The sequence below is a fragment of the Meles meles genome, chromosome 8, assembly GCF_922984935.1.
Source record: "Meles meles chromosome 8, mMelMel3.1 paternal haplotype, whole genome shotgun sequence".
Classification (NCBI taxonomy): Eukaryota; Metazoa; Chordata; class Mammalia; order Carnivora; family Mustelidae; genus Meles; species Meles meles.
In genome coordinates this window covers 60,865,632-60,880,326 of record NC_060073.1, presented here as the reverse complement: position 1 = coordinate 60,880,326, position 14,695 = coordinate 60,865,632, and the positions used below count along the sequence as shown (strand labels likewise).

Below are 14,695 nucleotides of genomic sequence, written 5' to 3'. Positions count from 1 at the left end.
TCATTTGGTGTTTCTATTTATTGACTCTTTAAAATTCATCATCCAAGGAAAGTTAATACATGACTGTTTGGTAGCAAGAGAAACATAATCTAAGACCACAATGACCCACACACCCCAAACAAAAACAGAACCAAACAAACCCCATCTGAAACCAGACCTTTGGAGCTGCAGCTGAAGAAGCAAGGGGGCTGGGGGTCAGACTGGCTCCTGCCATCCAGGGAGCAGGGAAGAGGCTGCCTGTAAGTGGTTCCCAGTTGAAGAGGCCATATCCAGCCCCTGGGCTTTGGGCATTCTTCCTGGAGGGGCTGCCCTGGCAGGAAGGGTGTGAAAAGAGGGTCTCAATGGTCCGAGTGAGGGGGGCTCCCAGGCCCACCCTGCCAAGGTGACCATACGTGCCAGTGCATGAGACACAGGAGCTGGGCGGGGCGGGGGGGGGCGCAGCTTGGAGGAGAACAAGGGCCCTTTCCTCTTCCCTGCTCAGGCCAGGAAAGAGCCCTGTCCAAGTCCCTATCAGTGTTAACAAATCTGGAAACGACTAAAGGCACTGCCAACAAGTTAGGAAATGCCAAGTCCTGGGGAAGCCCCCACACGGGAGTCACTGCCCCCTGCAGCCATCACCTTGTTCTGGATGACTGAGGGTGCTTGGTCCTTGGCTCTGGATACTGGAGGGCAGCCCAATCACGACAAGGCCATGGAAAGTGTATGTTAAGAGGCAATATTCTAGTGCCCTGAACATGCAGTGTGTGTGTGTGTGTGTGAGAGCACATGCACGCGTGCCTGCACACACCCATGTGTCTACGCACATGTGTGCACAAGTATGTAATGAGGGGGGATTGGTCCTTCCAGGAAGACTCGCTTAGGGCCCCAGGGTGGCCCCCAAAGCAGGAATAGGGTCTTTCCCCTTCTGTGACTTCCTCAAATCACCCCTGCCCAGGTCATTGCATAAATAAGTGCTTGGGAAGGTACGCATCTAGAAAGGAACATAAATACTGTACATGGGAAAGGCTTCTGTCCCCAGCCCTCCCACTGCCCCCAGAAAACCCTCCAAATATTGCACATGGCCCTCCCAGCCCCGGGGGTCCAGGCCCGGCCGTGTCTTTGGTAGAAGCTCCAGGGACAGTGGTCCTGAGCAGCCCACATGCCCCCCTGCCCCACCCGTCATGACTGGGGGCACTGAAGCAGCCAGAGGGTCGGCAAAGGTCTTGGCCCGCTGGCCAGCAGGTGTCCCATCAGGAATATTTCCAAGGGGCTGGGAGGGAGCCCGCGCAGGCACAGGTGTGGCCCTGGTGGGACGTTTCTGGTCAGAGACCGCTAGCAAGTGTGGGCTAGGAAGAGGCAAGCAGGCCGAGGGCAGCTGGGCAGGCAAGTCCTGGGCCACAGTGGACAGGGTCACACCCTCCACAGGAGGAGGTGGTTTGTGCTGTCGTCTCGGCCCACCGTCTCACTGCTGCCACCACCCCCGCTGCTGAGTCGGAAGTCCTCATAGCCGTCCCCACCACTGATAACGAGCATTTTAGGCCTGGCCGAGGCAGGTCCTCGGTGCCGAGGGGAGTCCCGGTGCTCCAGGGATGGCAGCTTCTCAGGGCCTAGAGGGTGGAGAGAGAGACAGTCTGTTAGCAAGCGTGGGACTGGTGGCTGTGCTGTCTCCTAAGGGCCTGCCTCACCCCCAGAAGATAGGAAGAAAGACAGGCATACTTTCTGTGGGGGAATCCGACTTCCTGTTAGGCAAGAACATCTTTGGAAAGAAATACCCACTTCCTGGCAGTCACACAACTTCTTACCTCCTATCTGTGCGTCCTAGTCAAGAGTGACATAAGCTCTCAAACCCCCCCCCCCCGCCATTACACATGTACTGTCCTCCTCAAACCGCTTCCTACTTTCCCAGCCGGGGAGCTGAGGTCTTCTCCCGCCCGAAGCTTCCCTGCTTCTGGGTTCCCACAGGCACGTCCTCGTGGGAATACGGTTTCCTGCCCGGTCAAAGCAAGCCTTGGCTCACTTCGGCACTCCTTGACGGATGCCATCTCCTAACACGCTTCCCTTGCTAACCCTCCCAGTCCATGTCTGTCCCGCCTGCCATTCTGTGTTCTAGTTGCCGCTGCTCCGTTTCCCACTCTGCCCGGGACTTCCTGACGCCCTGCCCTGGCCCTCATTTCTGGTCTTCTCTGTTTGCCTGCTGTCTGCATCCCTTGCTGTGCCATGGTCTGATTCTTAGGTGACAGTTCTTAGAGTTCACTCCCTGTCTCCGGTGACACTTCTGGACTGAGGTGTGCACACAGCCCACATCCGGGAAGGTTTTATTTTGGGGACTTTAGAGCCTACTTCCTGCTCTCTGTGCCACTTCCAGCCCATACTACACTCTTTTTCCCTCTTAAAAACCTCTTCTGGTGGAAAAGGGGGCGTATCTTAAACAGAGTCCGGACCCCTGGGTCAGGGGAGGGAGCTCAAACCCACCCGTGTCTGGGGGAGGTGGCGGCGTCGGGCAGAGCAGGCTGAAGCCATCTGGCAGCTGGACGGCAGCCAAGAAGCGGACGTGGCCGGTGTGCCCCTGGCCTAGGCCGGTGGGGCTGAGGGGCGCTCGCGGGCAGCTGACGGCACTGGGTGAGGTGGGCATGGTGAGCACGACGCCGGCGCTGGTGCCCACCCACAGCAGCTCCTCGCACACCAGCAGCGCCGTGATCCTCAGGCAGGCGGCCTTGTGCTGCCGGATGATGGCGTCCGAGCCTAGGGGGCAAGATGGACCAGAGCTGGGGCTGTCTCCCGGCCCTGGCTCAGCCTCCTCGATAGGGGGGCAGAAGGGCTCCAGGGGGAAGGGGCAGGGGCTGGGGTGGACGGAGGTCAGTACCTGCCAGCATCCTGTGCACGGGGGGTGTGACGTCTACTTCTGCCAGCTGCTCAAAGGTGTCCGGGTGGTAGAGACACACGTGGGCACTGCCTTTCAACGTCACCCACACCCCCAGGCTGGAATCCACCATGCAGGCCACGCTGCGGCTGGAATCCTGGCCCACGTGGAACGTGTGCTGGCAGGAGCGGTGGGAGGGGCAGGGAGAGAGAGCACGTGGGGGACTGGCAGGCCTGCCCTCCCCGGCCCCTCCCTGCCTCATGCTCCACCAGCACCCGCCTCACCCCTACAGCTCACTACCAGACTTCTCCAGAAAGACCCCCGGCTGAGGGCAGAGGTGGCCTGGCTCCTTGGTCTAGATGACAAACCTGTCGAAGCCTGGTTTCAGTGAAGCCCCCCATTAAGCCTCAGGAATTAAAAATGGAGCTGGCTTGTCCCCTGCAGCTCAGTGATTCTGTGATCAGAGGATATTAGAGCTCAGAGGGTTTTCGGAGCAATCACGGGCCTCTCTCTGGACAGATGGATGCCTTCTTATGGCCCCCATGGCCTCAGCTCCCTCTCTCATGGGCTAGGCTTACCCCAAATCACCAATTCTGTCCCCACCCCCACCCCCACTGGTACCTCCAGCTGCAGTGTGTCAGGGCTCAGGACAAGGACCCGGTTCTGGCAGCCACACCACAGCCGCCCACCCACGGACACCATCTTGGTGATGGGGCTCCCCTGAGAACCCAGGGTCACTGACTTGAAGTTCTGGGGGTCCCAGAAATGGCCTGGAGTGGGAGCAGGATAAAGAAAACAGCAAATTCAGTCTGGAATTGCCCTGGAGCCTCATCCCCACAAATGTAGTTATAGATGTTAAACTCTCCATTTGTACACGAGGACACCAAGGCCCAGAGAGGCCTGAGAGGTGCCCAGAGCACGTCTCCGGACTCACGGGCCTCAGGGAGAGGGCCTGCACCAGTCACGCCGGCGGGGCGGGATGCAGAGGGTACTCACCTGCTTCTCGTTGGTAGACCACAAGTTCTCCATTGGCCAGAGACACAAACACCTGGTTATTCAGATACCTGGGCAGGGCAAAGGGGAAGGAGTCAGGGGTTTCAGGAGGCCAGAGGAGGTCACCTGGAGCCAAGGGACTCCCAGACAGAATGGCTACGATGCCCAAGAGACTGACGCTCCAGGCAGGGAGCCCAAGGCCAGAAAGGGGTAGTAACTCGACCACCATCACACACCGTAGGAAAGGCCCAGCTGGCCTAGGGCAAGCCTCCACAGAAAGGAGGGGCCGGTAGAACGGGGAGAGCTGGGTGAACAGGAGGCCTGCATGGGTAGGAGGGTCTGGACCAGGAGGACTGGCTAAGGGCCTTACAATATGCAGGTCACAGAGGCCGCGTGCTGGAGCTTCATGCTGTTCCTACGGTCACGGATGCTGTCGGAGGACTGGTACACGTGGACGCTGTGGATCGGGGCATGCACCTGGGACCGAGGCTTGCCCCCGCAGTTCACCCTCCACCTCCATCCCACCACCATCTCCCCCCTGCCAGGGGCCAAGGTACTGAGATCCCAAAGCCTCCCTGTAGGCTTCAGACCCCGCAGGAGCCCCAGCTGGTTATACTCCTGAGGTCGGACCCCAAGCCCTCCCGCTTCTGCTTCAGAGCTTGGGGTTCTGTGTCCCTGGCTCCTGTCCTGCCCCTACCAGCCATCCTCGGTGCCCAGCCACACAGAGCTCTGGTAGGCCTCGGGGTCAACGTTCAGCAGGTCCTCAAGGCTGCCCCGGGTGAAGGAGCCACGGCTAGAGCGGCGAAGGGCTCTCCCATCCATGGGGCTGGTGCTGCAGGGACCGCCAGGCCCGAAGGAGCCAGACAGGGGCAAGAAGCCAGGGTCCTGCTCCTCCTCTGAGCTGGTCGTCTCTGCCGTGGCCTCCTTGGAGCTCGGAGTCTCCTCATCTGAGGGAGACAAAGGGGTCTACCTCCATTCCCCTCTGCTGGGCCCAAGACCTGTCACCTTTCCAGGCCCCCATCTCCCCTCCGTGCATTCCTCCCGGCCAAGTCCCTCCTGAGGGCCTCCTACCCGTTCCCCCCTTCCCCGAGGCGTCTGCCCGGCTCAGGTCTAGTTATTCTGCTGGCGGACAGTTTAGTGCTACACACGCCAATCCACCATCATGCTGTGGATAGGCCGATCAACCACTCCAGCCCCTACTCCATCTCCCCTACTTGACAGGGCGTTCTGGGGTCTTCGGGATCTGGCCTGACTGGCCCGCTGCCCTCTGGGTCCTTGCTGTCACAGTCCCCCTTCTCCCCACCTTGCCGGCTCCCCCTCCTCTGTGTGCTAACATCCTGAGACTCAATGCCATGCCTTTGCTGACGCTGGTCCCTCCTCACCCATCAGTACGTGCTGGGTGCCCCCTCCTCAGGGAAGTCCACCCTGCCTGACAGCAGCAAGCTGGGCACTTACTGCCAAAGCTAGAGGAGATGGTGGACCGGCTGGCTTGGCTCTGCAGGGTTCCCGAGGGGCTGGGTGAAGACTCATCATCCGAGTCGCTGTCAAAGGGCACCAATTCCGGGCGAGGGTCTCCTTCAGCGGGGCCTGGGGCCATCTCCAGCCCCGAGCCTGCGATGGAGATATGGAGGCAGGGCTGGGATCCGGGCTCTGCCAACGTCGCTGCTTCTTCATCCGCAGCCTCGACGTCCAGTTCTGGACCAGGGGTCTCCAGGGCCGTCTCTGGGGGACTCCTCAGCGAGGCAGGCCGCTCCCTGTGAGATGCAGGAGTGGGGATGAAAGCTGCCAGGAGCCGGGGCTCTGTCCCACTGCCGCCAGCCCCCAGGGCCCTGCCCCGTCCACCAGCCTCGCCCACAGCTGCAGAGGAGTTGGGAGCTGGATGTGTCCCGTTGTCCCGATGTCGCCGGCCTCACCTGTGGCCACGGCGCTGAAGGCCGGGCACGGCCCCGATGCAGAGGATGCGGGCGGAGCAGACGGCGATGCAGGCCTCCACATCGGGCTCAGCGCGCAGGCTCAGCAGGCACACCTGGCCCACGTAGCCGTCGCTGTTGCACACCCACACCTCAGGCATGGGCTCAGGGCAGCTGCTCTGGGTCGGGGCTGCACACGAGAACTGCAGACGGCACCAACGGACAGGGGAAGGTGAATGTGGGAAGGGCTGCCAGCTCCCCCCGCTCTCCAGCCGGCCGACAGAACGGAGGGAGGTGGGCCTGCAGGGCGGGGGGTACAAACTCCCAGGACACCCCTCTGTACGCGCGTATACACACGCACACACACACATGCACAGCGCATGGGCCACTCTGTGGGCCAGAGGCACATATACCAGCTGATGTTGGTCTCGTCCCTTCACATACGTATGTGTACACAGAGAGCCACACATGTGGAAATGCTAAACACGGTCCCAAATGTATGAGGTAACAAGTGTGAAAAGTGGTAACCGCTGTCTAGACTTAGGCGTGTGACTTAGACACCTCATGCCCACTGGAGCCTTCGCTCATGTGCACAGATGTGTGTGGCCACACCCATGTGTATGCAACCCACGTAGTAGCCACATGCGTGTGCAGAGTAGTACACTCACAGACATAGGGGGCGGCTGTCATGTTCGAGACAGGCACCTAATGGACCCCCAACAAAACCATGTGTACCCACGGGGCCAGGGCCCCCCATACACCTGCATGCCACTGCGGGTCTTCATGATGGGGATGGCCTTCAGGAACTCGGGGTCTAGACAGCTTTTGCTGGAGGCTGTAGCGGAGATGGACAAACACTGCTCAGCTTCCACCTTGCCCTCGACCATTTCCCTTCCTGCCCTGCTCATCAGGGTTCCTCAGGGGAAAGCGAGGGGGCTGTGGGTTATGCCCTGCTTGTCCCCAGCCTCAATTTTCCCACCTGTACAATGTGGGAGGCAGACCCAGAAGTCTCTAAGGATCCTCTAAGCCACAGACTCTAACAGCTTTCCCTGCTCCAGGCCTGCTCAGAGTGTACAGAGGGCACGCAGGGAGGAGGGCCCTGCCTTCTCTCCACAGCAGCACCCCTGCCCTAAGTTCACCCTTTCCATTCACTGAATCCCCTCCCTGCCCGGGGGAGCAAGTCCCGTTTCTCCTCGGGAGTCTCAGGCCACCCTCCCCCGCAGCAGGGACTGAAGCACAGGACACAGGGGTTTCTGGTTCCTGATCTCCCACATCGAGGCATGGTGCTGCCCACTGACTGGAAGGGCTGGAAGGAGGACACCAGCATGGGCCTGGCTTACCCAGCTTCCTCTTGGCCTCATCAAAGGCCTGCTCAAAGCCAAGGCGGGCGTCAGGGTGAGGGAACTCAAAGATGAAGGAGTCAGTGCCCTCGGGCCTCGTGCTGCACAGTTCCAGCTTGGTAGGGGGGAAGGAAAGTGCGTAGCACAGCGCCTGCTTCTCCGACAGGTCCCGGTGCATGGCAGCTGAGAGGTCCCGCAGTGCTTCGTCCAGGCTCTGCCGGGAGGAGGACCCAGCCTTAGGCCCTGACATCTCCCCACAGCCTGCTCCTGCCCTGAGAACTAAGTGGGGGCCTGCCCCCCCCACCCGGACATGATGGGCCCTCTCTCCTCCCTCAGTTGGGGACAGAGCTGTGTCTCCACCCTCAGGCCTGGAACAATCACTTCCCTCAGTTGCCATGAGGCTGTACTTTCCCCTTCCAATAAGTGACAGAGCTGAGTGACCGCTCCCTCAGGCAATGAAGAGCTATTCTCTCTCCCTCAGATAGGTTCTGGGAACCCCCATCACCCCACTCCGCCTGCCTCAGGCAGAGAGCACAGACCTGGTGGGGGAAACCAAGGCTCTCTGAGAGCTTGCTCATCTGGCCCAAGGTGGTCAGGTCCTCGTCCAGGCGGCTGATAGCTTTCTGGATGTTCTCCCGATTGGTGGCTTGGGATGCCCCTGGTAGAGACAGAGGAAGGCCACGGACAGATACAGAAGCAGACAAGGTCAGGCTTGGACAGACAGTCTCCCCTTTCCTCACGGTCTGCAGTCGAGCGTGGGGAGTGGCCTGACAAGCTGAGAGCTGGTCAACCCCAAGGCCCAGGGAACAGAGTGACAGCCAGGTGGCTCGCAGAGAAACACCAGGCCTGGCAACAGGGTACTGGGCCTGATTCAGAGCCACCTGGCCCAGGGTGCTGGTCCCTTGGAGAGCCCGGCGGACGAGCACACAGAATAGGCGGCGGACGGCCCTGTAGCTTCAGCAGCCTCCCGCTGACACCGGAAGCCGCTGGGGTGCGGCCGACAAGGGAGTCCGCCCGGCAGCCAGTGCCTCGGGCAGTCAAATCTGCTGACCAAGGGACTCCATTCCCCGACAGAGGAGGGGAAAATGAGCTGATGCTCTGGATTTCTCTAGTCCTACCCCGTACCTGACCACAGCCAAGTAACTGGCCCCACAGGCCAGCTCAGCATCCCCACACCCAACACTGCCTGGCCAGGGGTGTCCACCCTAGACCAGGAACCCACCAACGGGCAGAGTAGACAGCAGTGGAATGTACTAGAAAAGCTAAGGCTTGGGTTTTCTCCTACTCCTTCTAAAGGATGCCACTCCCCCCACCCCACCCCAACAACCCTCACTGCCTGGGCAGCCCTGATTTCTTCTATAGGACCTTGCCCCACTCCGACCACACTCGATGGGACCAGGAGCAAACACCTGATCTAAAGGTAGTCACTTTATCAACTGGCCTGTATTCCAGTGAGAAGGGACAAACCGGACCAATCATCAGCTTGTATTCCTCCACAGTGGTCCACGTGAGGCCGGCCTGGGTTTGCCCTGGGAGCCACCGCAGCTAAGCCTAGGGACAGAGTCTGAACCCGAACTGCCTGCCAGCCCAGAGGCAACCACACTACCATCCCAGACCAACCTGCCCCCTCAGAAAGGTAAACTTCGGATCCTGGAGCAGCTAGGGAGAAAGGCCACGATGCAGAGTAGGCCACGAGGGAGCACAGGAGGTAGAAGGAAGGAGGAAGCAGGGAAAGCTAAGGGCAGTGAGAACAGGCAGGAGGAGCAATTCTCTGAAACCACCTCAGCCCCAAACAACACAGATCTTTCCAACCAGCCTTCTGCTTGCACTGACTTAAGTGAGTCTCTGCTCCCGATGAGCGAAACTGCTGGACCAGAGCAGTGCATCGTCGTCTAATAGGGTGCTGGTGCCGCGGGCAGTGGCTGGTGGCAGGTGTGTCTGTGCCCCCACACCACCCCAGCCTAGGTGAGGTCCCTGCCCCGTCAGAAGGTGGTCTGTGTGCACAGGTCCTGGTGTGGCTCTGTGGTGGGCACACCAACCCTGCAGGCCACCCACCCCATACGGGCTGGGAAAGTGAGGCCCCCACAATAGAAAAGCAGACAGATCAGGCAGCCAGCCTGGCCACAGGGCAAACCCTCCAGGAGGGCTTCTGAGAGGAGGGCCCGGACACCCAGAACCCCCCGGGCAGGCCTGGGCCAGTCCCACCTTTGACGATGTCCGCGTCCTCCAGTGGCAGCTTCCACAGCAGCTTGTACTTGCTGGCCGTGTCGATGACGCTGGCTGCCGTGTACCTATGGGGAGCCAAGGGGGAGCTCTGGCCAGGCCGGGGCAGTGGGGCCAGGGAAGGACAGCTGCTCCCCCGCTGCCCAGCCCAGCCCCGCCCCGCCCCAGCCACTCACAGGCTCATGGAGCTGCGCCGCAGGGAACCCGATTTCCGCTTTAGCGTCGTGCAGACGATGAGGTCCGTGAACAGGAAGAGAGACCGGTCCTTCTTGCCACCGATGGCCTTCTGTGGGGTCCGAGGCAGGACTCAGGCCCAGAGGCCCACCCTCCTGCCCACCGTGCCCAAGGGGACAGCCAGGCCCAGAGAGGGGTGAGGGCTCTGCCCCAGATGCCCAGAGGTAGAGTTAGGACTTGACCCAGGACTCCTGTTGTGGGGAAGAGCAGGGAGGCCCAAGGGCAGCAGGTATGAGCAGAAGTATGAACAAAGTAGGGAGATGGGAACAGGTGGGTAGACAACGGGACACTTCTTACCACTTCAATGACCATCTCCTGCCTTAGGAATCGCCGCAGAGGGGCTTGGAGCTGTGGGGCAGGAGAGACAAAACCTTGAAGGCCAATTATTAATCCCATCTCCTCCCCAGACCCCAGGGACCTCTGCCCACCCCCCCACAGGCCAGGCCAGTAGAAGCAGCATCCCCTCCGTCTTCCTGATGCTGTGCGCTCAGGCCACGGGATCTGTGGCCAGAGACAGACAACACGGTTGTGGCTATGGACAGAGACGGGTGGGGATGCTGGCAGACACTCTGTGGAGGTGGACGGGACGGTGACTGCAGGGGACCACAGGTGCAAACGAAGACTTGGGTGGCGGGGAGCACTCACGTCCTCCATGCCCTCAATGTGAGCCTCAATTTCCTGCAGCACACGGGCGTGTCGCTCTGCCTCCTCTGCGCTCCGCACACCCTTGTTGATGCGTTCAGCCACCTGCTTGATGTTCCGCTGAGCATCCAGCAGAAGTGGGTGGTCTGGGTGGTCCTCGGGTGTGTGTTTCAGGAGGTCCTGGTGTGGAGATGGGGATAAGACCCCTGCTTATCAGGTGCCCCTTTCAGGCCCGGCAGCCCCATGTTGACGGCTGGAGCAGGAGGGACTACAGGAAGACTCCAGAGAGGTCTTCTCTTCCTACCCGACCCATGGGGACACTGACGTCAGGCTCAATCGAGGAGGGGCCTTCCAGCCCCCCGCAGCCTCACATGCCTCCCGACCTTGCCCCCCATGCCCACCTTCACCAGAAGCTCATAGCGTGGGATCCGCTGCACAGGCTTGATCATGAGGTCAGACAGCGCCTGCTTCTCCTTGTTTTCACGCATGCTTTGCTGAAACCAGAGACAAAGTGGATGGGCACCCGTGTGAGGAATGTCATGCAAAGAAGGGAATGACTGGGGACAGGTCCCCAGCCAGTGCCTCCAGCCCAGCCCAAGGGCAAAGACTGAACCCTAGCCCAAGGCTATGGTGCCCAGTCTGGGAGCTCTTGCCCCCTCCCAAAGCTGGCCCAAGGTAGGAATCATGTCCATCCCCCTTAGTTGGCCCCCAGTACCTCCAAGAACTTGAGAAAGGCAGGCCTCGCCTCCTTAGCCACACGCACGGCATCCTTTGCGTTGAGAAAGTTGTCAATGTAGGCAGAATAGATGTTGACCAGGACGTCCTTGGAGAACTGTGGGTGAAGAGGTGGGTTGAAGACCTTCAAGGTGTCCCTTACTCCACCTCACCCTGTCCTGGTTTCCAATGATGCACAAGCCAACATCCTTTCCCTCCAACTGGACATGATGTGGGCTCTAAGGGATGGGGTATGTGCTCCTGCGTTGTGTATACACATACACCTTGTATGTGTGACCGTGTGAGCATGTGTGTGTGCAAACATGTATCTTACTTAGGGTCTGTGTGTACATGGAAATACATATGCCTAGACGTGTTCTGTAGACCAGGCTCTCCCATTTCCAGCTGGGCATTTCCATCCCTTGCTCTCCAGCCTCACTAAGTCCATCCAGCCAGGAGTTTCCCCTGTTCCCTGTCCTCTGAGAGACACAGACTCATTCCTGCCTCTTGGCCTTTGCCCATGTAATTCTCTCCACCAGATGCCCTTACTACATCCAAGTCTCACCATCATCCCATCTCAGGGCTAAGCTCCAACCGTGCCTCCTCCAGAAAGCCCTCCCTGCCCTGACTAGAACTCTTTCTGGAATCACACTTGGCCTCTGGCCTCCCTTGATTCTCCCTGGGGACAAGTCTCTCCTCTGGAAGACAATAGGGATGTCCATCCTGTCCAGTGGGGGGCACACAGCTGGTGGCTAACACCGATGGCCAGCTGACAGCTGGGCTAAACGTTAAAGTTCTTGGGCAGAAGCCCTGGCTAGGTGGTGGGACACCCTGGTTCCTGTGTCAGCTGAACCACGGATGGACTAAGGGCCCTACGGTGGTATTTGTTTCTGGCCCCTCTGGGCCCACAAGCTCCTGTGTCTCTAAGGCGCTGACTGTCCCCCTCCCCAGGCCCGGGGTGTGCTACAGAACAGAGGCTCGGAGAAGAAGACAGCCGTTACGCCCCAGCCCACCCTGGGCCCAAGCTTGCTATGCTGACCCTTCCCTGGGACCAGGGCTTCTGCTCGTCAGACCATGGTCAGCATCCAAGTCCAGACAGGGGATGAGCCTGGTGACAGCGAGGGTGGCAATGGCCTGGAGGTGTCAGCACCCAACGGGGGTCCCATCAGAGTTCTTGCCACATCCGTTCCGGGGCAGCAGGCATCTTCTAAGACCTTCTTAGGCCCAAGGCCCACCCACATCATCACAAACACATGAAAGAACATCCACATCTCACAACAACAGGTAAGTTTGTAAGTCTGTTTGCTAGTACAATTTTTGAAAGGCGTTTTACAATTTTGCTTTTGAAATCATTCGGCTCTGAGTAAGCAGTTTAGTTTGTGTTTGGCTATGATTTATCAGTCATCACCGTGCATTCCTGGGAATTCTGGCCAAAACACAAAATGTAACTTAAGTTTTTTCAAATGCAATTAAGCTCGTGTAAACAATACTATATTTAACAACTAAAGAAAATGGTGTGCTATGTTTTTACAGACATTCAATTAAATGTTTATTAGTTTTGCTTCTACAGCTCTTTTTGAGTTTTGAAGCCAATACCTTTTCTAAGGTCCCATTCACTATGGTGGGATCTTGAAGAGCTCACAGGTGGGGGGAGCTCGTGGTGAAGGGGGCACAGACGGGGGCAGAGTGTGGGCACTGGAGCCGCAGCTCTTGGAGCCTGAACCCTTTGCCACTCACTGTGACCTTGATCAGGTTACTTTCTCTCTCTGCTGCAGAGTCATCCACTTTAAACTTGGGGGAATAATTGCACCTTTCTCCTAGCCTTGTGGATTTATGTAATGTATTTAGAATAATGGCTAGCACGTAAGTGCCAAGTAGTTAGCTATCTGATTAAAATGCTGGATGGAGAGAAGAGCTAGTCAACGCAAGGGCTGAGGTCAGTCCCAGCAACCGCTGAGGTCTGGGGCAGTGTCAGCACCAGCTCGAGGTCGGGACTAGGGTCAAAGTTAGTGCCAGCAACTAGAGCTGGGTCCAGGATTAGGGTCAGGAACTGGTTGGGGCTGGGGTGTGTGCCAGAGTCTAGCCAAGCTCCGAGGTTTTGGGGTGTCCAGGTTCAGGTCAACCCCAGGGCTGGAGTCAGTGCCACTGTCTGCCCAGGTTCTGGGGTTGGACCTGGGATCAGAGTCAGTGTCCAGGTGGAGTGGGGGAGGGGGAGGGGTCCATGGCAGCAGTTATCCCCTTCCAGGAGGAGCCCAGGCTCGTGGGGGCTGTAGCAGCAGGCAGCAGGGCCACTTACCGACTGGACGAGCAGGTCTCCCACCTTCTGCTGGGCATGCCAGGTCTGCACACAGTGCCGCACCTGCTCAAGGAACTGTTCGTGGTGCTCCAGGAGCTCCGGGATCTGGTCGAAGATCTCATCCACCAGCGATGGGTCACAGAGCAAGGAGTTCTCTGGCTGCTTCAGCGGCTGCATGTAGCCCTGGGGGTCCCCTACAGGTCAGTCCGGGTACCCTCAGAGGGATGGCATCCCAACCCACTGGCATGGGGGGCATAAGAAATCACCTGAGCCTGTGACTCAATGGCCATGCCTCCAGATCTCCCTCGTTAGACTCAGAGCTCTAGCGGAGAGAGGAAGACCTATCCCCACACCCCTCACTCTGCGGCCCAGGGCCTGGCATAAGACGGGGGTGAGTGGGCTCAGTAAAAGTTTGTTGGATGCATGAACCCGCAGAGCGTGGAGTGAGGAAAGCAAGAAGACTGGGCTCCTGGGAGACCCGCATGCGCTAACTCAGCAGACACTTCACTGAGCAGTCACTGTGCACAGGCACAGTTCAGCAGTGAGCAAGGAAGACCAAACTCCCTGCCCAGCGGACCTTAGTCTAGTGTGACCGAACACACAGATATGAGGAAGAAACAAAAATAAACCACATTTCATTAAATCTTTAAGAAAAAAAATTGCTGTCTATTAAGTTATCATATGCCATCAATTACAGGATGAACCTGGAGTTCAGAGATGTTTATCTTCAAATCAGTTTCATGTGGAAAGTTAAAAGTTGAGAACTGCTGTGGGGGAAATAAAGCAAGGAGGGGCCTGGGAGGCCTTTCGTGCCACCATCTGAGCACTGTTTTCATGGCTACGGTCAAGTCTGATTAAAACTCCTCTTTTTCGCCTCCCATCTGCGTTGAAGAGCCCTGCTTCGCAGTACGCGTGCTCACGCAGCGGTCGCCCTCTACTGGCTCAAACTCTAACTACAAGCCCAAGAAATGAGGATGTTTGAAAAAGTAATGCAATGTTTTGGCAAACTTTATATCAAACATTTTTTTTTTTAAATTGGCTTGATATAACAGCCTCGAGAAAGTCAAGCTCAACAGAATCCTCTTGCCCGCTTGGGGATTCTTAAAAGACCAGCGGCAACGGTGAAGGGACAGGCAGGCAGCCTCCCTCTTAGAATTCCTTGGGGCGCCTGGTGGCTCAGTGGGGTAAGCCTCTGCCTTTGGCTCGGGTCATGATCCCAGGGTCCTCGGATGAAGCCCCGCGTCAGGCTCTCTGCTCAGCAGGGAGCGTGCTTCCTCCTCTCTCTCTGCCTGCCTCTCTGCCTACTTGTGATCTCTGTCTGTCAAATAAATAAATAAAATCTTAAAAAAAAAAAAAAAAGAATTCCTAGGCCAGGGGCACCTGGGTGGCTCAGTGGGTTAAAGCCTCTGCCTTTGGCTTGGGTCATGATCCCAGGGTCCTCGGATCGAGCCCCACATCAGGCTCTCTGCTCAACAGGGAACCTGCTTCTCCCTCCGCCCCCCCA

The 14,695-nt window shown here is 58.4% G+C and overlaps 1 protein-coding gene across 1 annotated transcript in view; it reads right to left on the bottom strand.

Moving 5' to 3' along the window:
• The window catches only part of ARHGEF17 (Rho guanine nucleotide exchange factor 17), a 55,212-nt gene continuing 40,517 nt past the window's right edge, over positions 1 to 14,695 (bottom strand). The window contains exons 3-21 of the mRNA XM_046014583.1: positions 13,192 to 13,374; positions 10,897 to 11,013; positions 10,583 to 10,675; positions 10,185 to 10,361; positions 9,837 to 9,887; positions 9,482 to 9,591; positions 9,288 to 9,373; positions 7,622 to 7,740; positions 7,083 to 7,296; positions 6,504 to 6,577; positions 5,746 to 5,945; positions 5,288 to 5,586; positions 4,530 to 4,779; positions 4,203 to 4,289; positions 3,836 to 3,903; positions 3,461 to 3,609; positions 2,843 to 3,017; positions 2,452 to 2,721; positions 1 to 1,586 (exon numbers count right to left, since the gene is read on the bottom strand). Coding sequence (XP_045870539.1) covers positions 1,390 to 1,586; positions 2,452 to 2,721; positions 2,843 to 3,017; positions 3,461 to 3,609; positions 3,836 to 3,903; positions 4,203 to 4,289; positions 4,530 to 4,779; positions 5,288 to 5,586; positions 5,746 to 5,945; positions 6,504 to 6,577; positions 7,083 to 7,296; positions 7,622 to 7,740; positions 9,288 to 9,373; positions 9,482 to 9,591; positions 9,837 to 9,887; positions 10,185 to 10,361; positions 10,583 to 10,675; positions 10,897 to 11,013; positions 13,192 to 13,374 — 2,919 coding nt within the window. The 3' untranslated portion in view covers positions 1 to 1,389. The remainder of the gene's footprint in view (positions 1,587 to 2,451; positions 2,722 to 2,842; positions 3,018 to 3,460; positions 3,610 to 3,835; positions 3,904 to 4,202; positions 4,290 to 4,529; positions 4,780 to 5,287; positions 5,587 to 5,745; positions 5,946 to 6,503; positions 6,578 to 7,082; positions 7,297 to 7,621; positions 7,741 to 9,287; positions 9,374 to 9,481; positions 9,592 to 9,836; positions 9,888 to 10,184; positions 10,362 to 10,582; positions 10,676 to 10,896; positions 11,014 to 13,191; positions 13,375 to 14,695) is intronic.